A 24,850-nucleotide genomic window follows, 5' to 3' on the forward strand; every position below is an offset into this window, starting at 1 on the left:
GGTTGTAGTTTTTCCTTCCTTAGGTCTAACGTCTGCCCGACTTGGTGGACTCTGTTTCCCAGAAGTCCACGCGAGACTCCCTTAAGGCCTGTTTCTAGTTTCCTCCCTGGCTGAAACTGAGACATTGGAGCTGCGCGTGGCTTGTTGCTAAGCTATAAATTGGATCAACCGCTGTGGATTTTACACCCGGAAGTAATCCTCCTTCTGTATCGTATCTTTCTCACCTCAAAATATTCCTACCTCGTTTTAAGGGTGGCAGGGGAAAGAGGAAGGCTATTATGGGGAGGGTGGGGTTGTACTTGGCCGGCATCAGCCATGCTTCTCCGGTCAACTCCTTCCCCGGTAAATACTTTCATATGTAGGTCCCTAAAGTAACAAACGCTAAGGTCAGAGTTTACTTGAAGGCGAAGAATGTGGAGTGACTTTTCGGGGACTTTGATGAGAGCCGTAAAGTCGCTGCCCGAGCAGAACCGTGGGACTGTGGGATTGAGGGTGCCCTCTACTCCATCACACATTCAGTCGCCGCCTTTCTTTTGACTTTCAGGTATCTGTTTACACTCAATCCCACCATGCCTCACATAGACAATGATGTGAAGCTCGACTTCAAGGATGTCCTGCTGAGGCCCAAGCGAAGTACTCTTAAGTCCCGCAGTGAGGTGAGGCTGGGGCTATTTTTCTTTATTCTACCTTAGAAAATCAGTGTGAAGTGTTGATTATGGAATTTGGAAAGAGCAAAGTTCATCTGACGTTTTTCTCATAGGTGTGTATACGTGTGCATATATATTTATGTACACACATATATACCTAGCAGGGTTTAATGCTGCACATTTTAAAGCACTATTATTTTAAAGCTGCTATTACTACTAATCCTCCTCCTGTGTCTCATCCCATATCCCCGCTGTGTAGGTGGATCTCACAAGGTCCTTCGAATTCAGGAATTCAAAGCAGACGTACACAGGAATCCCCATCATTGCTGCCAACATGGATACTGTTGGCACCTTTGAGATGGCCAAGGTGCTCTGTAAGGTAGGGTGCTACTTCGTCCCTTCTTTAGGCGATATTCAAAACCCTAACTGTCTGCAGAATTTCCTTCTCCAAATTCAGTTTTGTACTCATGGGCAGTCATACCTGCCTTTGGACAAGAGTGGACAGATGCATGTTGGACATCTTTGAAGAGTTTTTAATTATCTTAGTTTTAGAAACAACCTTATAATCTCTTAAGCCACTCATAAAATGTGCAATCCCCCCCCCCCTTTCTCCATCCCCAACATATATAAAGGCATGTCACAAATAGAATTGCCCTAATTAGCCATAATTAGCACTGTGAATAACATTAAGACCAAATCCTGGCCTAAAGTCACAAAACATTTGTATTATGATTCTTCCCATCATTTGTTTATAAAATCACTCTTATAGAACCTTTGTTTTCATTGGGAACAATTAGTAACTTTAGTGTATCCCTCTGTGAATAAAAGCACATCCTCTACCTATACCATTCCCCAAGCATATTTTCTCCCTTCTTTTATGTCATAATTATGGCAGAACCATAACTTAAAGACACTAAATACAGTGAGACTGATGCTAATTTTTGTATTACATAAAATATGATATATTTTTTTATGTACACAGTATCTTATTGAACATCCTATTTGAAGATATTGCTGCTGACAATTTTACAACCAAATGTAGCCGGGAAGATAGATGAGTGAACTTTTCTACCCTGGGCCTATGCCATATTCCATTGGTTAGTGGCTGTATGTCCATCAATGGATTTGTCTGTTGGCATGTCTTTTTTTTTTTTTTTAAATTGCTGTAATCCTCTCTGGCCTGACTACTATCACTTCTTGAAAAAACATAGTTTTGCTGTGTTATTTTATGCTCAATATGTCCTCTAGGAGAGTGGTCTCTGAGTCAAGAGTCTGAAAGATATGGGTTTATGATAGCTTAGTAACTCTTGGCAAATCTCTGAATACAATTTGTTTCTTCTTATCTACCCCACCCCAAGTAGTGGGTATCTGCCTATCTGCATTGGTGGAAGGAGTTTGCTCATTAGTAGTTCTTCCTTGCCTCTGGTCTCTAAACTTTAGCTTGCCATTCATTTCATGTGTGAAAATTGTGCTATTGTCCATTTTCCAGATATGCTTTTCTAGCATAGCTCATTTGTGATAAGCATGATTTCATTACTAATGATCTGTATTGTCAGAGTTTGTCTATAAGGAGTAGATAAGCAGATAAAGAGTGTGCTACTTATAAATCTCATAATTGTAACATAACAAGGATTGGACGGACATGTTTTAACAGCTGTGTGTAAATAAACTCTTTGTGTTTAGTCTGATGCAGCATTCTGTCAAGATTTCCTAAAGGGAATCTTCATTTCCTGAACCTTGGTTTCTTGGTCTGTCAGCATATTGTTTGGGTTATGTTGCTGAAAAAGTAAAATACATTGCTAGCTTTTAGCCCTTATCTTGTCTAAAGATGTTTAGCTAAATAAAGGGTTTTGCTGATGCAAGCTAGTGCCTGATTTCTTCAAATATGCCTTATTATGTTAACTTTGCCAACTTAATTTTCTTACATGTTATAAATACAGTCATGGGCCACAACTATTGGAAGCCTTTTTTTCAAGAATTTGTGATATTTCAAGGTTTTGAACTAAGGAACAAGGGATTTGGCTTGAAGACTCATTGTTGTCCTTGAACATGAGTGTAGATACATATTTAATAAAATAGTTACGATCACACACAAAAAGTCTGCCCCTCTTCATTTCAGTGGTTATGGAGAAGGAATCAATTACTTGCTAGCTCTAGTACCATTGACCATATTGTCAGATAGTACCTTAAGGACATAAGGCAACTTCCTTGGGCAGCCAGTTACTAAAATGCTACCATTCACTAGATACAAAGAATATAGGGAAATATGCTAATTTAGCACTACTGGCCTTATAAAATAGCAAGGCATCTAGACTCTCATATCAAGCACCTTACCTCAACCATTCTAGTTGATGCCTGCAAATTCAAAAGCCCAGCATCTTCACTGTTCGTCTTTTGGGGCCCTGTGACAGGATAAACTCATATGGTATTCCTGGAGTCCCTGCCAGTCTCAAAGGACGAAGGACAGTCTCTTGGTCCTGCCTGCATATCCGCTGCCTGTCACATTGCACCAATTGCTCATTACCATATTAACTCCCTATCAGCATTGAAGCAGGATCAGAGTAGATGCCAGCAGATGGGATCCTAAACAGGCAAATAGGAAGTTACAAAAAAAAAAAAAAAAGAAAACTTGTGATTATAATCCTTGGAGTGAGAGTCTGTGGTAAACACAGGATTGGATTAGCTACAACTAAAAGCTCATCTACTGTCTATTCAGTTACTTCTTTACACTAACTGAAAAAGAATTGTGTAAGGACACAAATCTTATAAGGTTAAAATCATTCTATTTTTGCTTCTCTTCAGTTCTCTCTGTTCACAGCCATCCACAAACACTATAGCCTTGAGCAATGGAAGGAATTTGCTACCCAGAATCCTGACTGTCTAGAGGTAATGTGGGACCCTATCTTGTTCTACTCCCAGAACGCAGCCATCTATAGGATCTTTTCTTCACAGATTTAACCCCATCTCTTCCAACTCTTGCCTTCTTTCCCTTAGCTATATCTCTAATCCTTTCAGCCTAGTTAATTATCCATAATATTCTCATCTGTCAGATCAGAGATTTAACTTTTTCTTTTGCCTGTCTTTTTGATAATCTGCTATGTACCCTCTTCTCAAAATAAAGTTTGTTGCTTACAGTTATAAAAAAGGGAAATGTTATTTTAGTTACACATTTGTGAAAATGATTTTTTTCCCACAAGGTCACAGAACCCCCAAGGCCCCTTGAGGGATTCACCTATGAATCCCCGTTTTAAGGTATTGATATGGTTTTTTCTTCAGCATCTGGCTGCCAGCTCAGGAACAGGCCCTTCAGACTTTGAACAACTAGAACAAATACTTGAAGCAATTCCCCAGGTGAAATACATCTGCCTGGATGTGGCCAATGGCTACTCGGAGCATTTTGTTGAATTCCTGAAGGATGTTAGAAAACGCTTTCCCCAGCACACTATCATGGTATGTCCTTACTTTGTTTGCTTCACATCTTGGCATATTCCTGGCTTGTCTTCACCTCATCCTATCTGTTCCTTTCACAAAATTATAGAATTTAGAATCAGGCACAAAGATTATCTAGTCAAATCTCTCCATTTCACAAATGGATAGAGATTCAAAGCTAAACTTGCCACAGCTCCTCATTAAGAGAATTTCTTCCCTCCAACCTCACCTATCCCATCTCATTTTATACTACTGTAACTCTTAACTCTGTGCTCCATATATAGGGTGGCCCAGAAGGCTTTTAAAGCTGCATTCCAATTTTGGAACCACCCTGTATTTCTTGCTTGATGAAGCATGCCTGACACAGCTCTTGAGAAGTTTCTGACCAAATATCCAAAACAGAATCTTTATGTGATACAGAATGGTCTGCTCACTGAGGCTCAGATGTGCCTTGGACACGTATAAGGAAGTACATGGGACAGTTGATAGCCGATTCTTGCACATTGCAGTTAATTTCCTTTTGACAAACGATGTTTTAAAACTATACAGAATAATGAAATAAGGCCATTATTCACCTTGCAGAATTCTCTTTTATAAAGGCCTGGCAGGTTTCAGGAGTCAGGTGAGAGGTAGAGTTATGTCCACTATTAAGGTAGTCACACACTCAAAATATCCAAGAGCTGGCCCCAGATGGGCACTGCAACTTCTTGGATCAATCCATTTTCCTCTTCACTGAATTGTCCTCCATGTCCTGCCACATCCTGGCATTGAGGCCAATGGGAAGGTGCTTTACTACAACAGATTCTAATGCAATGGTGCCACACCAATTATGGAGACTAGTTAATGCATGAGTCAGAATTTGTTTAACACAACTGAAATAGATACTGGTATTAATATAAACAAAGAGGATATTGGGAAATGCCTGCCTGGCAAAGGAAGTTGAAATGTATCCTTAGACCTTTTATTGCTAAAACTGCTGCAATGTTGCCTTTAGCACAAAGATACATTTTTAGTTTTTTCCTCAAACACCCTGGTTCATTTACCCTTTCAAACCCCAAAACCTTTCCTTGTTATTTGCTCCACAGGCTGGGAATGTGGTGACAGGGGAAATGGTGGAGGAGCTGATCCTTTCTGGAGCTGACATTATCAAAGTAGGAATTGGACCAGGTAAGCTAGTTCACTCTGTCAACAAAACCCTGCCCAACCTATCTTCCTGTGGTTTTAGGCAACTGTGAGACACCGGGATCTTCTCTCTGTCCCTGTCTATAGGCTCTGTATGCACCACACGTAAGAAGACTGGAGTGGGCTACCCACAGCTCAGTGCTGTGATGGAGTGTGCTGATGCTGCCCATGGCCTCAAGGGCCACATCATTTCTGTAAGTTATTGAAGGGCTAAAACACGATTTCTTATATCTGGGAATAAACCCAAAGAACTTAGGGAGTTGTGAGCTAAAACTTCTCCCCATATGGAAATTTAATTGTATGGGAAAAAAGGCATGGGGAAAGAAGATCAGGGCCTATCCTGAGCTACTATCACCATCTCACTAAAGTTTCTTCCCCACAGGATGGCGGCTGCAGCTGTCCTGGAGATGTGGCTAAGGCTTTTGGTAAGTAGTTTGTTTGAGGCAAGAGATGAGTCTAATGCTATGTCCTTACTGAGACACTCCAAGACTCCCCACAGGCAGAGAGAGACTTTGGGAAGCAGTTGAATTTAACATATTCTACTTCATTCCTGTTGAGTAAGCCTAAGCTAAGAACCTAGCTTTTCCCACCCCCTTACTAATGCCTCTGTGATTAGCAATGCTAAATTGGAGAGAGAGCAAGAGAGAGTTGGAACTTTTTGCAACTAAGATTCATCAACTGTTATAAATCTTTTTTCCTTTTCTATAAAAGGAAGAAATTGGACCTGATTACGGTTAAGGTTCTTTCCAACTCTAAAATCCCAATCCCAACATCCCTGAAATGAGGGAGCTGTTAACTGGAATCTGAGAAGAAAACTGCCCAGATGGGTGGACAACAGCAAGAGAGGGGATTTGGGGCTTCTAAGTCAGACTGGGAGCCATTGTGTCACCTCCAAACCCTGGGGAAAAAAAAGTAGAGGTCTAATAATCGAGGGACCATACATAGTAGAGAGTAGCCTCTCTTTGCCTTTAAGGGATTCTGGCTTCTGTCAAGATAAGGATCCCAATTATATTCAGGCCTGAATGAAATTTGGGTCTTTATTGGGAATCACTTCTGTAAGGAATAAATGCCTGAACTCAAACTTTTTTTTGTCTGTTCCCCAATGCTGACAGGAGCAGGTGCTGACTTTGTGATGTTGGGTGGGATGCTGGCTGGTCACACTGAGTCAGGTGGTGAACTAATCAAGAAGAATGGCAAGCAATACAAACTTTTCTATGGCATGAGTTCTGAGGTAGCCATGAAGAAATATGCTGGAGGTGTTGCTGAGTACAGGTATAATAGCAGATAAGGCATATAGATGAATTCAAGAATAGGCACTAAGATGCTGTTAAATGGCTCTTAGGGATACAATTGAGAGGGAAAGAAAAATCAGTTTTTAAAAAGAATCCATACCTAACAGGAACAGATGGTGCATGAATGGGAAGTGCGTGGGGAAAGAAGGGAAAGGATCTATAGCTGAGTGATTAGCAAGAAAAATTGCTGGGATCAGAGGAGTAGAAATTATAACAAACTCATCTGTTTCAGGGCCTCAGAAGGAAAAACAGTAGAAGTGCCCTTCAAAGGTAAAGTAGAACATACCATCCGGGATATCCTGGGAGGGATCCGTTCCACATGCACTTACGTTGGGGCAGCCAAGCTAAAGGAGCTCAGCCGACGTACTACTTTCATTCGGGTCACCCAGCAAGTGAACCCCATCTTCAGTGATGAGAGCTAGGGGAATGAGCAACACTGCCTGGCAACGGTACCAGCATCCAAAGCAGAAGTGATGTGGAGAACCCTCGTGCATTCCAGCCACAATGGATTATCTGGATCAGTGCTTTTTTTTGGTAGTTTTTTGGTCCCCCAGAGAGCCTTTTGTGGCCTTCATGCTTCACTATTTTCACAAAAAGCTCAGGCCAGTCAATTTGGCTCTTACTGGGAAGGAGGCAGGAAGAAGAGGGTTATCAAATAAATATTGCTGGAGTCACTTATAAACACACTGCTGAGATTTCCTATTTGCAAAGCAACATCAGGTAAGAACTCAAAGCCTGATCTAACTCACAGAAATAGCATTTTGTTTATAAGTATCTACCTGAAAAAACTCAATTTGAATCTCATTGTTTATTTACCATATTGCATCAAAGTCTGGCTTTTCTCTCCCAAAAAGCAGTATGTGCAAACGATGTGCAGAACTACTCTTAGGAACATTGGAGCACTGGGCCCCTTTTGAAAGGCAAAGGTTCAGCCAGAGTCAAAGAGGCATACAAATGTATTGCTAAAGACAAGAAAGTTAGATTGCTTCAGAGGATATTGGAACATTTAGTTGATTAGCTGGGCTACACATTTTCAGCATGGTCGGAAGCCTTGTAGAGTGAACATGTGCATTTGATTTGGAGTTACAGATGGGACCAGAGTTTCAAGGCTAAGTCTGCTCTTTCCTGCTGTGACTTTGGGCAAATCATTTAACCTTCCTGGGCTTCAGTTTCCTCATCTGAAAAACCAAGGGAATTAGACCAAAATTATCTTTTAAGTGGTGTCTATTGTGCCATGCATTTCATAGCATCTGGCTCCATTTCATTCTTATTTATGACAAGAGTGACATTACCACCAATATTACATTAGATTATCCAAGGTGGCCTGAACATTTTATAAAAATACATATTTGGTATTTTGATATTCAAATGAAAGTCACATGTATAGTTGGATCCAAGATTCAGAGTTAACATCTCTGAAATTGCCTCCTCTAGGCTTCTCAACTACTTTGGGCCCAGAGCCAGTCAAATCAATTTCTAAGGAAAGGCAAGAATCGGTGCATTCATCCTATTCCTGGACCAGTTCAGTTGAAAGGAACTTGAGTTTATTTGGGACACTATATAGACACCACAGGGCACCCTTAGCCTGCCTTACCTCATAGCCAAGACAACATTTCAGAAGATTCAAAATTTAATCACTGGCTGTTACAAAAAAAAAAAAAAAAAGTGATAAAGTAATGTGATAAGGTAAGACCAATCCTGTATCCCAAAATAAAGGGATCTGGCTCCCAAGGCAAGCCAAATCTACTCAGTCCATTTTCCAGTTCTCTATCAACTATAGAGTGGTGCATAGCCATATCAAAGAGACCTAAGCCACTGGGTTTTAATAGGGTCAGTTTGGCCACAGGAAGGGGCCTGGGCAAGTACAGAACTTTGCTCAACAGGGGAGAGGTATTCGCAGAAGGTAGGGATCAGAGTGCCAAACTTCGTCTTCTGATAGCTTTCAAGAAACTTCTGCAGAGAGGGGATTATGGAGGTCGGGTCATCCTCAATCATTTACTAAGCATCATACAGATATTATTAGCATGCTATCACTCTGTGGTTGGACCTATCCCCATCCCTCCCAAGCTCCCTGCCCCTTCCCACTCACCTTCCCTCCCCTCTGGCCATTCCCTTCATCATCAGAGTCCAGAACCAAGTCCCCTATGGTAACCACAGGGCTGCACAGAGATGGGGATGACACTGTAGGAGGGAAACCAAAATCAAACCTGTTCCTTACTGAAGTAAATAGATAGGACTCTGGCATCCCCAAAGATTTCAAGTTGCTCTCAGAATAGAGGCATTCCCTTTCCCAACCCCCAACTCAAAGCAGTGTATACCTACCTGGCTCCCTGGCCCCAACAGCAGGTAATGGCAACTTCAAGGGCTCCAGGGAATGATCCAGGCAGTTCCTGGAGTAAAGGGACATGAAGGAAATAAGGGTGAGTTGGAGGAGTGGTCGGAAAGGGAGAGAAAAAGGGCAATCTAGCATGGGAAGAGACAACACTTTTTAACTCACTCCTTTTGCTCTGAGGAGGGCTCATCAGAAGTCCAGTTCTGTTCCTGAACCCTCCCTCGGAGAGAACGAGCTGAATTTCTGTGCTTCCCATGATGGACTGATCTTGTGCCCATAGTGCCTGCTGGATCTGTCACAGGCTGCCCACGTTCTTTATTGTTCCCATGCTTTATTACATCTTGGACTGGAAGGCACATACTCCGGAATGGGAAGAGCATGACAGTGGGCCGGTTCTTATGACCTCCCCTGGCAGATGCATAATTTGCCTGGATTTGCCGGCGGCCCAGAGGTGCCAGGTTGAAGTCCCGACCAGTGAGAATTTCTGGGGCTTTCCTTAAATCCTGTCCTTCGGGAGAGGGAATGCTGGGTTTGATTGTGGGAACAGTATCCTGGAAAACTTGCTCCAGTTGGGGAGAAGGTAGAGGACTCTGCTCCTGGGGTTCTGCCTCCCTCACTGCAGTAAAAAGCGGGGACTCTGGAAGAGAAAATTTTTTATGAAGGGCCTTATACAAAAGGGCATCATATATTTCTGTATTCTCAAGCCAACCAGGGCCATCTTAATTCAATAAGACTAATGAACTTTTCCCAAAGATCCCACCACAAGCACCATCTTGCTGGATTACTGCCCCAGCTGGCATCAGTACCTTGAAGTAGCCACCCCATGTCCATGCAATACTGAGTAAGGGGAAGGGGAACCAAGGTTTCAGATTGCATCCCTCCTAATACTTCCTTAAGCTGTAAGGAAAGAATAGGGATAGGAGCATTAAGATAACACTGTAAAGTCAAGAACTGTACACTTTCTGCTCTCCTTTTGCCAATTTGCCCTCCCATCCCCAAAACAAAATTACCTCTTGCAACTGTAACTCAGGTAGCATCTTTTCTAACTGGCAAAGGTATTCAAATAATAACTTCTCCAGGGCAACTAAGAAGGGTTCCCCATATTCTTGTTCTAGTTCCTAAGATAAGGAATAAGTCAGATAAAAATTGAAAAGAGGAGTTTGCCCAATTAATTTCCAACAAAGTTCATTTCCTCACCTGCAGCTGAATGGCAAAATCTTCAGGGTCCTCTGCCAGCTGTTTTACTCGTTGGCAAAAGGCCTCGTGTGCCTCCACAATCTTCGGATCCCTTACAGTCTGCGAGTTTGGGGAGTATAAAGATCAACCAGGTTAGAGGCACCAGACAGAGTTTGGTTTGATGGTTAGAGGAAACCCATTTAGGATTGAGCCAGTGGGACAAAACGAACTTCCACATTGTCTGGTGACTTAATAACTAGACCAAAAGATCCACTCACCGCCTTGGAACCGTACTCGCGTGGGCCAGCCTCTGGAAAATGATAGTTTAGGGCATCCAGGACCAGGGACCAGGAATGGCCTTCCAAGATCATCTCCACGATCACCTACGAGGGATACAGTATCCTATGCCAAGATCCCCAAATTCCATTCTCTTTCCTCTCCTCCCACTGGCACCTCCTTCCTTGCCTAGACCTGTGGCTGTCAATGTTTGCATCCCAAAGTCCAGGTTGCCCCAGGATCCCTTCCCCGGTACCTTGGCCCGTAGCCCCAAGCAGAGCCTCGCGTGATGACGGGAGCGGACCAGCCCGGGTGCAGCGATCTTCAGGGCTCCCAGCAGCTCCAGAACTCGGGGATAGTGGACCGAGAGACGCCTCCGCACCACCCACCAAGAAGCAGCCGCAGCCAATCGTAGTGAGGCAGCGGCAGCGGCAGCGCCGGCTTCCGAGGGGGCGGACATTACCCTCTTAGCCCGGCCGGGGAGCTTCTTCCCTTAGGCAGAGGGGTCGCGGACCCGGCCCATAGAGAGGCGGGGGCTCCTGGTACTCCCCACACTCCCCTCCCCCCCCCCCCCCGCAAGGATGTGGAGGAGTTCGCTGGTGCCTCGCGGTGGGGGGTAAGGGAGAAGAAGAGAGGAGAGACACTCAATTCCGGCCGCCTGTGTGTGTCCAGTTTCTTCCAGGGGATCGTTTCCACAGTGTAGGCCGAGATTCCGAAAGGGATGGAGAGTAGGATCTGAACAAGGGGAGGAGCCCAAGCGCCAAAACAACTCCCAACGTCTAGCCACCTAGGTACGCGAGACTACTGAAACTTCTACCGGCCGACTTCAACACGTCACTTCCGACTCTACCTCTAGTTCCGCCTTAGCGATGTAAAGACGTCAAGAAAAAACGAGCCAATCGGCTGCGAAGGAGTGCGGAGACGTCAGACTCGCTACTGGCATCACCCAATGGCAGCTGAGGGACACAGCTCCACGGTTCTTCTGTGGTACGAATTCCAGAGCACTGAAATAACTTTTGTGCGCATGCTCACTGAGCGTGGTTCGCCGCTTTTTATCTGCTTTCTTGTTCCTCTCACACCTCCTGGTGTGGCTGGTTATCTTTTGGGCGACCAGTGACTGTCTTCAGGCTAGGGTTTCGTTATTTTATTTTTTTGTCACGCACCCCTTTAACAGCCCAATTATAATTCTGTAACTATAAAAGCTAGTTATAATCTTTGAAATCTATAAACCTCTTCTTAAAATAATGTTTTTAAATAATGGAAAAAATGATGAATTAGCCAATTACTGGCTAGTGAAAATAAGGACATTTTCTCCCCATTCAAAATCTCAGATACATTTCCCATACAGTCTAAATTATTCCAGATTAACAATCCCTCATTTAGGTTTGTGTATTCGTAGAATACATAGAATAGATGCTTTATTCTGATAGTGAGGTAACCAAAGAATTTTAATGTGTATAGCTGGAGCCTTGGCAAGGTTCTACAAAACTAGAAAGGTGAGGTTAGAGTTTGTTTTAACCTACATTCAGAAGATTGGTGAGCAGATGAACTTTTGGGGGATGGATTGGGGAGTGGAGGGAAGGGAACCAAGGAGAAAGACATAAGAAATAGTTCAGAATCTCTACGAGCAGAACGGTTGTGATCTGTATCAGGGTTGAAGGAATGCCCAACCTGAAGAAATCACAGCTTTTCTGAAGTATTGCAATGCTTCTCTATATTCTCTGGGACCAAAAGTGATTGTAGCAGCATTTGGGACCCCAGAATGACCCAGTAGTCTACTGAAACCCAAGGTTCAACCAAAACTTTGTGAGTTCTGTGAAATAGTTTACATCTGAACTCAACAGATTTGCTTTGGATTGAGATGTCAGTCCCAAGGTAAGGGGACTAGATATTTCAATACATAAACTAATTCAAGGATAGTATGTTGTCTTAGAACACTGGATCCTAACTTTAGGTCAGGAATTCGTTTGGTGACACTAAGAGTCTACAAATTGATTTGGAAGGATTCTTCAAAAGACTAAAAAAATTGACTGCATCTGGTTGGAATGTATCTTAGACTAGAATTTGTCCTTTTCCTTTCCCTTCCAGTAGAAAACAATTGAAATATGAACTAGAGTAAGGCCAGTGGTGTTGAGAAATCAGAGTAGAAAGGGGATATTAGAAACTAGAGTTCAATCAAATGCCTGAGCTAAGTACTCTACAACATTTTCAAGTAGGAGTCATCTAGCTTCCAATGAAGGAAAACTCATTCCTCATCTCTTGAGACAGATTTTTGGGAGGACAACTCAAGTTGTTAATTTTTTTTCTAAGCCTAAACTTCTGCTCTGCAATTGTCTTCCTTCCACTGCACCCACTTATGCCCTCTGAGAATCAACAGAACAAATCTACTTATTCTGTTACATGGCAGCCTTTAAAATAATTAGACATTTATGTCCCCAAAGTCTTTTGTAAACTAGATACCATTTCTCTAAACTGAGCCTTGTCAGGTTATGTTTAGGATTGTCATCAACTTGGTCACTCACTTCTGTACACACTCTGTCTTATCAATGTTCTTCCTAAAATGTGGTATTTAGAACCTTTCTTTGAATGGTCTCACTCTTAGAAATTGTCATTTTTATGTAAATCACAACATAGTATTTTCACCTTTTGTTGTTGTTTGCTTGCTTGTTTTCTCTCATTTTTCCCCCCTTTGATCTGATTGTGTGTGTGTGTGTGTGTGTGTGTGCGCGCGCGCGCGTGTGCAATATGATAAAAATGGAAATGATGTTTGGAAGAATTGCACATGTTATAATATATTTATTACTTGCTGTCTAGGGAAGGGGGGAGTAGGGTTAAGGATGGAGAACTTTTTTTTTGCAAAAGTTAATGTTTAAAACTATTTTACATGTATTTTGAATAATAAAATGCTATTTAAATTTTTTTTTAAATTCTGGAAATAAAAAGGTCATCTTTACTGAACTCTTTATTGCTGTTTTTGGTTCTATCATATGTTACCTCTTTTCCAATTTCAAAGTCATACCAATAGAGTTTCCAATTATCATGAAAATGTGTTACTAGTTATCACTTGGGACTCTTAGATTTTTTTCCCCTGAGGCAATTGGGGTTAAGTGACTTGCCCAGGATCACACAGCTAAGAAGTGTTGTGTCTGAGGTCAAATTTGAACTCAGGTTCTCCTGACTTCAAGTCTGGTGCTCTATCCACTGCGCTACCTAGCACATTAATCTGCATTCTTGGATATCTTCCTTAGACCTACAAAGAGATAATTTGTGCTGTTGTTTAGTTGGTTGGTTATTGTCCTTCATTCTTGAAGAGGACCAAAATGACCACTATATTAGAGTCAAGTTAATGTGTCTGACTGTAACTGATCAAACCAACATGAACTCAGAATGCTCTGACATAACTTGGACACAAATGGATCCTATGAACATCTGGTGTAGATTCTTTCAATCTTGTTATGTACATAGCATGGAGGGGCCAGAGGGCCAGGATATGCGCATTAAGTGAAGACAGAAAAGGAGCTCTAAGAATGTGTTTACCCAGAAATTGATGATTAACTCTGGGTGGCTTGTAACTTATCAAGGCAATCAAGGTGGGGAATAACGCAGATGGGGTCTATCTAAGTAATTGTAACTGCGCCAGAGGAGAGGTATATAAAGGAGAGGGATCTTGCAGTAAACGCTGGTTGGCTGTACGTAACAATCTGGTGTGACTGGTGTTCTGTGAGGAAGAACGCAGCAGGGTGGTAGGTGCGCTGGAGGCATCTGAAGACCTGGTATGGTAAGGAACCAAGTTGTAAGCCCTCTGGGTGGGTAGAGGGGAAACAACACAATCTCACGTTTGTTCTGAGCTAATTCAATTCTGCTTTACTAATAGAATACAGCACTTTCTCTTTCTCTTATCAGGGCACACCATACGAGGTGGTCCTGTACCAATGTCTCCCAGCCATAAATCAATTCCTAAAGCTCTTAAGAGTTTTTAGTTAATTAGTTTAATTAGTTGGTATCTGAAATGCCCAGAAGATGGTGCTCTATTTTAAGCTTTTGTTCAGGCTTTATTAGGTAATCTGGTACATGCCTGATAACTGATCCTTTTCCTAAGAGGCTACAATTCTTGGCTTGTACCTAAACAGCACAGTACAATGTTTCAGGCTAATAATGCCTAGGCTGTCCCTCCCACAAGCATGCCTACACCATAGCTGCCTGGATGCTAAACACTCTGATTAATACCTTAATCAATGGCAGGTTCATCTCTAAAAAGCTAGCATTCAATTCCATCAAAAGTAAAGTACAATTGAAACTTAGATGCAGCATTCCTGGTTGAGTAAAAAGGCACATGAAATTCAGTTTTATGCTGGTAGTAACAATCCAAAGCTCTTTTATGATTCATTGAAGGCTACTTATGGGCCAAAAATCTATGGTGCTTCTCAACTACTCAATGTTGATGGAGCCACGTTGATCAGTGGTGAAGATATGATCCTAGAGAAATGGGCTAAACATTTCCATACTGTTCTCAACAGACCATCATCATTCAATGCTGACGCCACTGACCATTTACCTCAGATTGAAATCAGTCACTCCCCAGCTGAAGTTCCAACTGAAGAAAAGGTTTTGAATGCCATTTGATATTCATGTGGTACATACCTGATGCTGATTCTATTTCAGCTGAGATTTTTAAGGTGAGGGGTCCACTGCACATACAAAAGGTGAATGAAAATTTTCAGATTATGTGGCAAGAGGAATGCCCCAGGATGTCCAGCTCTCTAAAAATAAAGGGAATAGATTGTCCTGTGACACAGTGGAATCTTTCTCTTTATTATTGCTGGTAAGATTCATGCCAGAGTCCTCCTTAATAGGCTGGTCCTACACCTGGAAGAAGATCATCTACCTAAAGCCAGTGTGGCTTCCTTCAGATGAGGTTAAGTAAAAGTCAATATGGTGTTTGATGCCCATCAACTCCAGGAGAAATGTCAGGAGCAGAATACAGGTCTGTATACAATATTTATAGATCTGACCAAACCTTTGATACTGTCAGTCACAAGGACTTATGGAAAGTTTTGTGAAAATTTTGTTGCTCAAAAAAGTTCATCAGTGTAGTATGTCTGTTTCATGATGGCATGGTTGCCTGGATTCTGGAAGATGGAAAATGCTCTCAAGCTTTCCTATTCACCAGTGGAGTGAAACAAGACTATGTGCTTGCTCCCATGCTTTTAAACATGATGTTTTAAATGCCTTAAATGAAGACAAACATGAAATCAAATTCAATTACCGCAGTGATGTAAATTCTTCAATTTGAAAAGGTTACAAGTCAAAACTAAAGTGGAGGGAGTATTGAGTCATGATTTTTTTGTTTTTTATTTGTTTGTAGATTATTGAGCGTTCACTGAAGCCTCTGAAGTTGAGATGCAACAAAATATGGATCAATTTTCTGCTGCTTGTGCTAATTTTGACCTAACAACGCCAAAAAAACACAGGTTCTCCATCAGCCAGCATCACACCATCTATATGTGGAATTGTCCCTTACAACAAATGGAGAAGTTTGAAGGAAAGTGTAGGAGAGGAGTGATATTAGACTTGCTGCCAATCTGAAGGTCTATGGAGCCATTATGCTGATCTTATTGTCAGTATTGTATGTCTATGAAACTTGGACAGTCTATCAGCACCATGCCAAGAAATTGTCTTATTGAAATGCCAAGTAAATACTTACCAAAAAGACTATTTTATGGAGAACTCACACACGTGCTCACAAGATAATCAGAAAAAGTGATACAAGGACACTCTCAAAGTCTCTCAAGAACTTTAGAATTGATTGTATGACATGGGAGACACTGGCACAGGACCACCCAGCATGGTTTGCCCTCATCGGAGAAGATGCTGTGCTTTATGAGCAAAGCAGAATTGAATTAGCTCAGAAGAAAAACATGTGCAAAGTTAGAGAATCTACCCCATCTGTTTATAAGAACTATTTGTGTCCAACCTGAGGCAAAGCATTCCGAACTTGTATTGATCTAATCAGCCACAGACACACTAACTTGATTCTTCATAATGACGTTATTTTTGTCCTCTTCAAGAATAAAGGACAAGAAGAATCCCCACAGCAATGCTTTTTGAATACTATATTTACATGGTGACAAATTTAAGATATAAAATTGAACATTGCTTAAACTAATAAAATATGAAATATGCTGCTTATAACTAGGTTACATTAGGTTACAGTCTCATTCTACTTTTCTTTGTATTCATACATATGAACAGATATTTAAGCATGCTGTAATCACAAGAATTTATTTTACAAAGGGAAAAAATGAAATGAAAATGAGATTAAACAATTTGTTTAGAAGACTTTGGTTACCAACCATCTTTTAGTTCTTGTTTTATTGCTTTCCTAGGACTTTGGGTGTAACCAGGAGAAGTACCAATCACATATAAAGCATGGAAAAGTAATAGGGGATTGATTTTTTCCCCCCCATCATGTACTTAAAAAAACTTTAAAAAAAACTCATCTTTTTCTTTAAAAACTGTTTTTAAGTACTGAATGATTTATTTAAATATTACTCTTGCTGTGATACTTGTTTAACCTTCTTGTACTTCTATTGCTTTTGCTGGGGATGGGGGATTGTGCTCCAATTAAATATTTTGTTCAGGCACTCAGGATGGTTATTCCCCCCTTAAAAAAATGCCTCAGAAGTCTCTTTTGTTGAATATCAATCTTTTTTCCTTAATGATTTAGTTTAGGTAGGTATGTCCTGTGCTTTTCATTACATATTATTCCATTTGTTTCTGTAGTCTCTTCTACGCAAAGAGTTCTCTTGTATTATTTGAATTTCTTTTTCTTAAATATTTGAAGATCTTTCTTTCAAAGGCTTACAGAATTAGGAGTTAGATCCTTTGTATAGATTGCCTGAGGCTGGTGGTTGTCTAGGTTCAGGTGATATTTTTTTTTTTTCTAAGAGGAATATGATAAAAGTCACAATAGGTCCACTTCTCATTATAATATTCATTTCTATTATGAGTTATTAATCAATTAAAGCTCATTTCCATCATCAGGAACACCCATTCTTCCAAGCATATATAAGTGATGAATGGGTTCTATTGGCATTTGAGAGTGCTACTGATCCCTTTTATTAATTATCCTCTAGCATAATTAATACAATTATAAATTAACCAGAAACAATATCTTGGAACTTTTTTGTCACACATGATTTACTCCAAAGTAGAATAGACAAATAAATTAAGTTATTAAAATAAAATTCCTAACATTAAGTCTAAGCCTTCTTTTCACTCTAAACCCCCTACTGGGAATCAACAGAACAAATCTACATGCCAGCCTTTCAAATAATTGAAGACAGTTATCATGCCCCCAAAATCTTTCTTCTCCAAACTAAACATCATATTCCTAAATTAATCTTTATCTCATTCTTTAAAATTCCCACTATCCTGGTCACCTACCACTATTCACATTCTAGCTCATCAATGTTCTTCCTAAAATGTGGCATGGAGAACCTTTCTTAATGGGTTGGAGTTGTTAAATTTAACCAATTTAATCACTGAGGCATAGGTTCCTTTTTTTTTTCTGGAGGTTATCTATGGATTTTTAAAAATTGATTTGTATTCTTGTATTCAATTAGTAAATAAAACTTTTTTTTTTTGAGAGTTAATAGACATCACATGTCTGAGATCAGGTCTTCTTCTCTATTAGGGTATCCTAATGTTCAATTTCCAATTTCTTTAGAGAAACTAAAGATCCTTGTGTGTGGGGGGGGGGGGGAAAGACAGGCAACGATTAGGATTAAGTGACTTGATTGGGGTCACACAACTAGAAAGTGTAAGTGTCTGAGATCATATTTGAACTCAGGTCCTCTTGACTCCCAGGTACTTTATCCCCTGGGCCATCTAGCTGCTACTAATGATTCTTTTTTTTTTTTTTTTTTTTTTTTAAATTTTTATTTAATGATTACTTTATATTGACAACATTATCCCTTGCACTCGTTTCTTTTCCGATTTTTTTTTCCCCTCCCTCCCTCCACCCCCTCCCCTAGATGGCAAGCAGTCCTTTATATGTTGGATATGTTGCAGTATATCCTAGATACAATATATGTTTGCAGAACCGAACAGTTCTCTTGTTGCATGGGGAGAATTGGATTCAGAAGGTATAAATAACCCGGGAAGAAAAACAAAAATGCAGATAGTTCACATTCGTTTCCCAGTGTTCGTTCTTTGGGTGTAGCTGCTTTTGTCCGTCATTTATCAATTGAAACTTAGTTAGGTCTCTTTGTCAAAGAGATCCACTTCCATCAAAATATGTCCTCATACAATATCGTTGTCGAAGTGTATAATGATCTCCTGGTTCTGCTCATTTCACTTACCATCAGTTCATGTAAGTCTCGACAGTCCTCTCTGTATTCATCCTGCTGGTCATTTCTTACAGAACAATAATATTCCATAACATTCATATACCACAATTTACCCAGCCATTCTCCAATTGATGGGCATCCATTCATTTTCCAGTTTCTAGCCACTACAAACAGGGTTGCTACAAACATTTTGGCACATACAGGTCCCTTTCCCTTCTTTAGTATTTCTTTGGGATATAAGCCCAATAGAAACACTGCTGGATCAAAGGGTATGCACAATTTGATAACTTTTTGGGCATAATTCCAGATTGTTCTCCAGAATGGTTGGATTTGTTCACAACTCCACCAACAATGCATTAGTGTCCCAGTTTTCCCGCATCCCCTCCAACATTCATCATTATTTTTTCCTGTCATCTTAGCCAATCTGACAGGTGTATAGTGGTATCTCAGAGTTGTCTTAATTTGCATTTCTCTGATCAATAATGATTTGGAACACTCTTTCATATGAGTGGTAATAGTTTCAATTTCATCCTCTGAAAATTGTCTGTTCATATCCTTTGACCATTTATCAATTGGAGAATGGCTTGATTTCTTATAAATTTGAGTCAGTTCTCTATATATTTTAGAAATGAGGCCTTTATCAGAACCTTTAACTGTGAAGATGTTTTCCCAGTTTGTTGCTTCCCTTCTAATCTTGTTTGCATTAGTTTTGTTTGTACAAAGGCTTTTTAATTTGATGTAATCAAAATTTTCTATTTTGTGATCAGTAATGGTCTCTAGTTCATCTTTGGTCACAAATTTCTTTCTCCTCCACAAGTCTGAGAGATAAACTATTCTATGTTCCTCTAATGCTACTAATGATTCTTAAGTTGAACATACTACTATCCTGTCTTCAAAATTAATGATTTTGGCTTCTTTAAATTTACGTTTTTTCACTGCTATTACCTTTTGTCTTATGTCTCTAGATTTTCTTCTAATTAAGTATTGCTGTATTTTAAAACTATTATCACTCACTTCGTTGAAGATTTTTGGTACTGGGATTTTTTTTTTAAATCTTCAATCATTTCTGCTTTGAAAGCTTTAAATTCTGACATCTATTTCATTGTAACTTCTTTGCATACAGACTTCATTTCTCTTTGGAACCAATCTGGAATTTCTTGTTGTTCTTCTGGATTTCTATAGGATTCTGTGTTTCATGAAGCATTTGTTTACTTTCTTTTACCTTGCAAGATTTGTTAAGAGCTTTGTACTTTCTTTGAATATATCTTCCCTTCTAGTTTTAGTATCTTCTCTATTGATTAATGTGCTTATGCATGATGTTTCAATTTTCATTTTCTTCCTCTTGAATTTAGAATTTAGAATTTCAGTTTTTTCCCTTCTCTACATTTAGCTGATGCTCACTTTCTGACTCCTCCCCCTTTGATAGTATGTTCATGACACAATTTGAACTGCTAAGTTGCCTCAGTCTATTTCCATGTTGGGAGATAGATATTTATCAATATAAATCTACTTAGACCCTATCCCAACTTTCTAGAAGGACAGTACTAATCCTTTGGTACCCTTTGACTCAGTTCCTTTCTTGGATTTCATTCTTTCCTTCCCTAGCTGGACTGAATCAGTGTCTGCCAGTTCCCTATAGGATATGAGGAAGAATTCCAGAATATTAGCAGACTAAGGGGACCCTAATCTACAGACTGCTCCTGTAATTAATTAAGATAGTCCAGTTCTCTTCCTCCCCACCTCACTGACTGAGAACAAAAAAAAAAAAAAAATGCCTCTGTACATACCAAAATATTTGTAAAAGCACTTTTTGTGTTAACAAAATTATAAACAAAGTAGATGCTTATTAGTTGCTAAATAAATTGTGGTGCATGAATGTAATGGAATATTACTATGCTATAAGAAATGATATAGAATGAATATAGAAAATCAGAAAGATTTATATGAATTGATGCAAAGTAAATTAAACAGAACCAGAAAATAACATACATAAAAACCACAACAATATAAATAGAAAAAAAAAACAAAAATCTTAACTGATTACTGCAAAATTATATTAATCTTGGCCCCAAAGAAGACTTATGAAATGACACATCATGCTTCTTTATCCCCTCTTTTACAGAAGTGGGAGACCAAGGCTACAGAATACTACAAATAGGTCAGACTTTTCTGATACTTCATTTTGTAAAACTTTTTTTTAATATTTTATTATAAAAGACGATTCTATGATAGGTTGAATGGTTAGGAATACAGTGGGAAATATAGATAATATGAAAAGAAAAGATTAATAAAAATTTTTGAACATAATGGGAGAGAAGGATTTGTCTTTTATCTCAGTCACAGATTTTAAAAAAGAGAAAGAAAGGAAAACATTTAGGAGTTTAGATTCTTACACATTCATGGACTAAAATGGAAATCACATGCCCCAGAAGTATAAAACACTGGCATATGCAACACTTCCAAATGCATTCATAATTAGATTAAAATGTAATTTTAGAATTAATTTTAATTATATTTAATAAAATAATTAAAACATAATAAAACAAAAAAAATTTAATAGCTTTTTATTTACAAATTATATGCATGGGTAATTTTACAGCATTGACAATTGCCAAACCTTTTGTTCCAATTTTTCCCCTCCTTCTCCCAACCCCCTCCCCGGATGGCATGTTAAATATGTTAAAGTATAAATTAAATACAAAATAAGTATACATATCCAAAGTGTTATTTTGCTGTACAAAAAGAATCGGACTCTGAAATAGTGTACAATTAGCCTGTGAAGGAAATCAAAAATGCAGGCGGACAAAAATATAGGGACTGGGAATTCAATGTAATGGTTCTTAGTCATCTCCCAGAGTTCTTTTGCTGTGTGTAGCTGGTTCAGTTCATTACTGCTCCATTGGAACTGATTTGGTTCATCTCATTGTTGAAGATGGCCAGGTCCATCAGAATTGATTATCATATAGTATTGCTGTTGAAGTATATAATGATCTCCTGGTCCTTCTCGTTTCACTCAGCATCAGTTCATGTAAGTCTCTCCAAGCCTCTCTGAAATCATCCTGCTGGTCATTTCTTACTGAACAATAATATTCCATATTAGGAAGAAAATGAAAATGGTATTCATACCACAATTTATTCAGCCATTCTCTAACTGATGGGCATCCACTCAGTTTCCAGTTTCTGGCCACTACAAACAGGGCTGCCACAAACATTCTTGCACATACAGGTCCCTTTCCCTTCTTTAAGATTTCTTTGGGATATAAGCCCAGTAGAAACACTGCTGGGTCAAAGGATATGCACAGTTTGATAACTTAAAACAAAAATTTTTATTAATAGTTTTCTATTTTGCTCTAAATCACTATTCATCAGAGAAATGCAAATTAAGACAACTCTTAGGTACCACTACACACCTCTCTACACACCCCTCAGATTGGCTAAGATGACAGGAAAAGATAAGATGAATGTTGGAGGGGATATGGGGAAAAGTGGGAAACCAATACATTGTTGGTGGAGTTGTGAACTGATCTAATCATTCTGGAGAGCACTATGGAACTATGCTCAGAGGGCTATCAAACTGTGTATACCTTTGGTCCAGCAGTGTCTACTGGGCCTGTAACCCAAAGAGATCATAAAAAAGGTCCCACATGTGCAAAAATGTTTGAAGCAACTCTTTTTGTAGTTGCAAGAAATTAGAAACTGAGTAGATGCCTATCAATTGGATAATGGTAGAATAAGTTATGATATATGAATGTTATTGAATATTATTCTTCTATTAGAAATGATCAACAGAATTATTTCAGAAAAGTCTGGAGAGACTTACATGAACTGATGCTAACTGAAGTGAGTAGAATCAAGAGAACATTGTATAAAGCAAGAAGATTATAGGATGATTAATTAATAAAAGACATACTTCTTTTCAACAGCAAGGTGCTTCAGGTCAATTCCAATGGTCTTGTGATAGAGAAAGCCATCTGCACCCAGAGAGAGGACCATGGATACTGATATATATAACACAACATAATATTTTCACTTTTTTTGTTATTTGCTTGCATTTTGTTTTCTTTCTATTTTTTCCTTTTTTAATTCGATTTTTCTTATGCAGCATAATTGTGGAAATATGTGTAGAAAAATTGCACATGTTTAACAAATATTGGTTTAGTTGCTATTCAGGGGAGGAGGGAGAGGAAGGGAAGGAGAAAAAAAATTGGAACACAATGTTTTTGCAAGAGTGAATGTTGAAAACTATGCATCTATGCATATGTTTTGAAAATAAAAAGCTTTCTAAAAATAGTATTTTATTTTTCCAAATACATATAAAGATAGCTTTCAACATTCATTTTTGGAAATTTTGTGTTCCAATTTTTTTTTCTCTCTTTCACTTATCTCCTCCTGCCTCAAGACAGCAAGCAATCTGTAATAGGTTATATATGTACAATCCTCTTGAACATATTTCTGTATTTGTCATGATGTGGAAGAAAAATCAGATCAAAAGAGAAAAAAATACATGAAATAAAAAGTTTTGAAAAAAAAAGAAAACACAAACAAAGCAAAATTACTATGCTTTGATCCACATTCAGTCTTTAGAGTTCTCTCTCAGACTTGGGATGGAAAATGCCATCCACATCCAATTGGAATTGTCTTGGATTACTGCACTGCTCAGAAGAGCTAAGTCCACTGTAGTTCATCATCATATAATGTTGTTATTGTATACAATATCTTCCTGGTTCTGCTCATTTTACTTGGCATCAGTTCATGAAAGTCTTTTTAGGCTTTTTGAAATCAGCATGCTCATCATTTCTTATAGAATAATAATATTCCATTATATTCACATACCAGAACTTATTCAATTATTCCTCAATTGATGGCTATCCACTCAATTTTCAGTTCCTTGCCATTATAAAAATAACTACAAACTACTAAACTACTAAAAAAAAGTTTACTACTACATTTTTGCTCATGTGGGTCCTTTCCCCTCTTTTAAGACCTCTTTGGGATATAGACTCAATAGTGACACTGCTGGATCAAAGGGTATGAATAAAACATAGATAATATTACATTTCAGAACTAATTCCATATGTGACCAATAAGGATCCTTGTGTGTAGATTAGTGGCTTTCTTTCTTTTTCTTTCTTTTTTGGGGGGTAGCAATTTAATTATTTTACTAACAAGTCAATAGGTTATTTAAAAGAATAGTGATTTGGCCAGCTCTTTTAGACCAGAAACTCTCCTTTCTTTTTGAGTTACATGAACAAAAAGATTCTCAACAGCTACAAGTCTCAGCAAGTCTGGATCTTTCCTCCTCTCAGCTGTACCATCTTCCGCTATGGTTACTGTTATTGTCCCAAGCTCAGAAGCTCCCTTCATGGGGCCTCAGTTTCTAGTGGCACTGATCATGCCTTCCATGGTCTTTTTATTAGCAAATATTCCTACCAGTGATCTTTTTACTGGCAGGTATTCTTGTCAGTCTCTGGAGGTTCAAGTGACAAAGTTAAAAGAAAGAAAAAGGCAGGGAAAAGAAGATTCTCCCTCCCCAATATATGTAGCTTTTTTTTTTTTTTTTTTTTTGATAATGCAATTGGAGTTAAGCGACTTACCCAGGGTGACAGAATTAATAAATATCAAGATTCTAAGGTCACATTTGAATTCAGGTCCTCCTGACTCCAGACACTGTTCATTGTGCTATCTAGATGTCCCACAACAAATATACCTTATTAAATGACATGTCCTAGTACAAAGAAATGTTCACTGAGAACTCAAGGACTCGGGTAGGAAGGAGGAAGGGGTAACTGTCCTCTGTGTCAGGATCATCAGAAACTGTTTTGCCAGGATCTAGTTTTGTGAATCATTTCTGGGAGCTCAGGAAAAATAATTCCAACAGGAACACATTATAGTAATAAAAATGCAAATCTACTTTATAAATTTATATTAGAACATAGGCTTTAGAGGATGAAATAGCTAGAGTTAGACGGCGGAATGGATGGAGTGCTGGGCCTGAAGTCAAGAAGATTCATCTTCTTGAGTTCAAGTAAGTCACTCAACCCATTTGCCTCAGTTTCCTCATCTGTAAAATGGGGTCATGAGCAATCAGGTAAAATTGAAAAATATCTGAACAAAAACAACAAATAGCTAGACCAGGGATTCTTAAAGACATGGCATATATTAGAT

At 39.1% G+C, this 24,850-nt stretch overlaps 2 protein-coding genes across 7 annotated transcripts; one reads left to right on the plus strand and one right to left on the minus strand.

The window, feature by feature from the left end:
- Nucleotides 1-80: 80 nt before the first annotated feature.
- On the plus strand, nucleotides 81-7,232 carry GMPR2 (guanosine monophosphate reductase 2). Of its 2 annotated transcripts, none has more exons than XM_051980534.1 (10): nucleotides 81-192; nucleotides 545-656; nucleotides 907-1,026; nucleotides 3,450-3,533; nucleotides 3,924-4,097; nucleotides 5,162-5,243; nucleotides 5,346-5,452; nucleotides 5,641-5,683; nucleotides 6,371-6,530; nucleotides 6,783-7,232. In XM_051980534.1, the coding sequence occupies exons 2-10, from the start codon at nucleotides 570-572 to the stop codon at nucleotides 6,970-6,972; spliced, it is 1,047 nt and encodes a 348-aa protein (XP_051836494.1). In that variant the 5' UTR covers nucleotides 81-192; nucleotides 545-569; the 3' UTR covers nucleotides 6,973-7,232. The 2 variants fall into 2 exon arrangements, with proteins under 2 accessions (XP_051836494.1, XP_051836495.1); XM_051980535.1 differs by lacking the exon at nucleotides 81-192 and adding an exon at nucleotides 245-342.
- On the minus strand, nucleotides 1,165-11,221 carry TINF2 (TERF1 interacting nuclear factor 2). Of its 5 annotated transcripts, XM_051980526.1 has the most exons (10): nucleotides 10,591-11,214; nucleotides 10,337-10,441; nucleotides 10,080-10,178; nucleotides 9,893-10,000; nucleotides 9,689-9,779; nucleotides 9,048-9,519; nucleotides 8,873-8,940; nucleotides 8,640-8,731; nucleotides 8,145-8,191; nucleotides 7,340-7,728 (listed from the first exon to the last, which is right to left on the minus strand). In XM_051980526.1, exons 1-9 carry the CDS (start codon nucleotides 10,792-10,794, stop codon nucleotides 8,174-8,176), a joined length of 1,257 nt encoding a protein of 418 aa, XP_051836486.1. In that variant the 5' UTR covers nucleotides 10,795-11,214; the 3' UTR covers nucleotides 7,340-7,728; nucleotides 8,145-8,173. The 5 variants fall into 5 exon arrangements, with proteins under 5 accessions (XP_051836485.1, XP_051836486.1, XP_051836484.1 ...); XM_051980525.1 differs by lacking the exons at nucleotides 7,340-7,728; nucleotides 8,145-8,191 and adding an exon at nucleotides 1,165-3,230 and having other exon boundaries at nucleotides 10,591-11,219; XM_051980524.1 differs by lacking the exon at nucleotides 8,145-8,191 and having other exon boundaries at nucleotides 10,591-11,216.
- Nucleotides 11,222-24,850: the final 13,629 nt, after the last annotated feature.

The sequence above is a fragment of the Antechinus flavipes genome, chromosome 2 (assembly GCF_016432865.1).
Source record: "Antechinus flavipes isolate AdamAnt ecotype Samford, QLD, Australia chromosome 2, AdamAnt_v2, whole genome shotgun sequence".
NCBI lineage: Eukaryota > Metazoa > Chordata > Mammalia > Dasyuromorphia > Dasyuridae > Antechinus > Antechinus flavipes.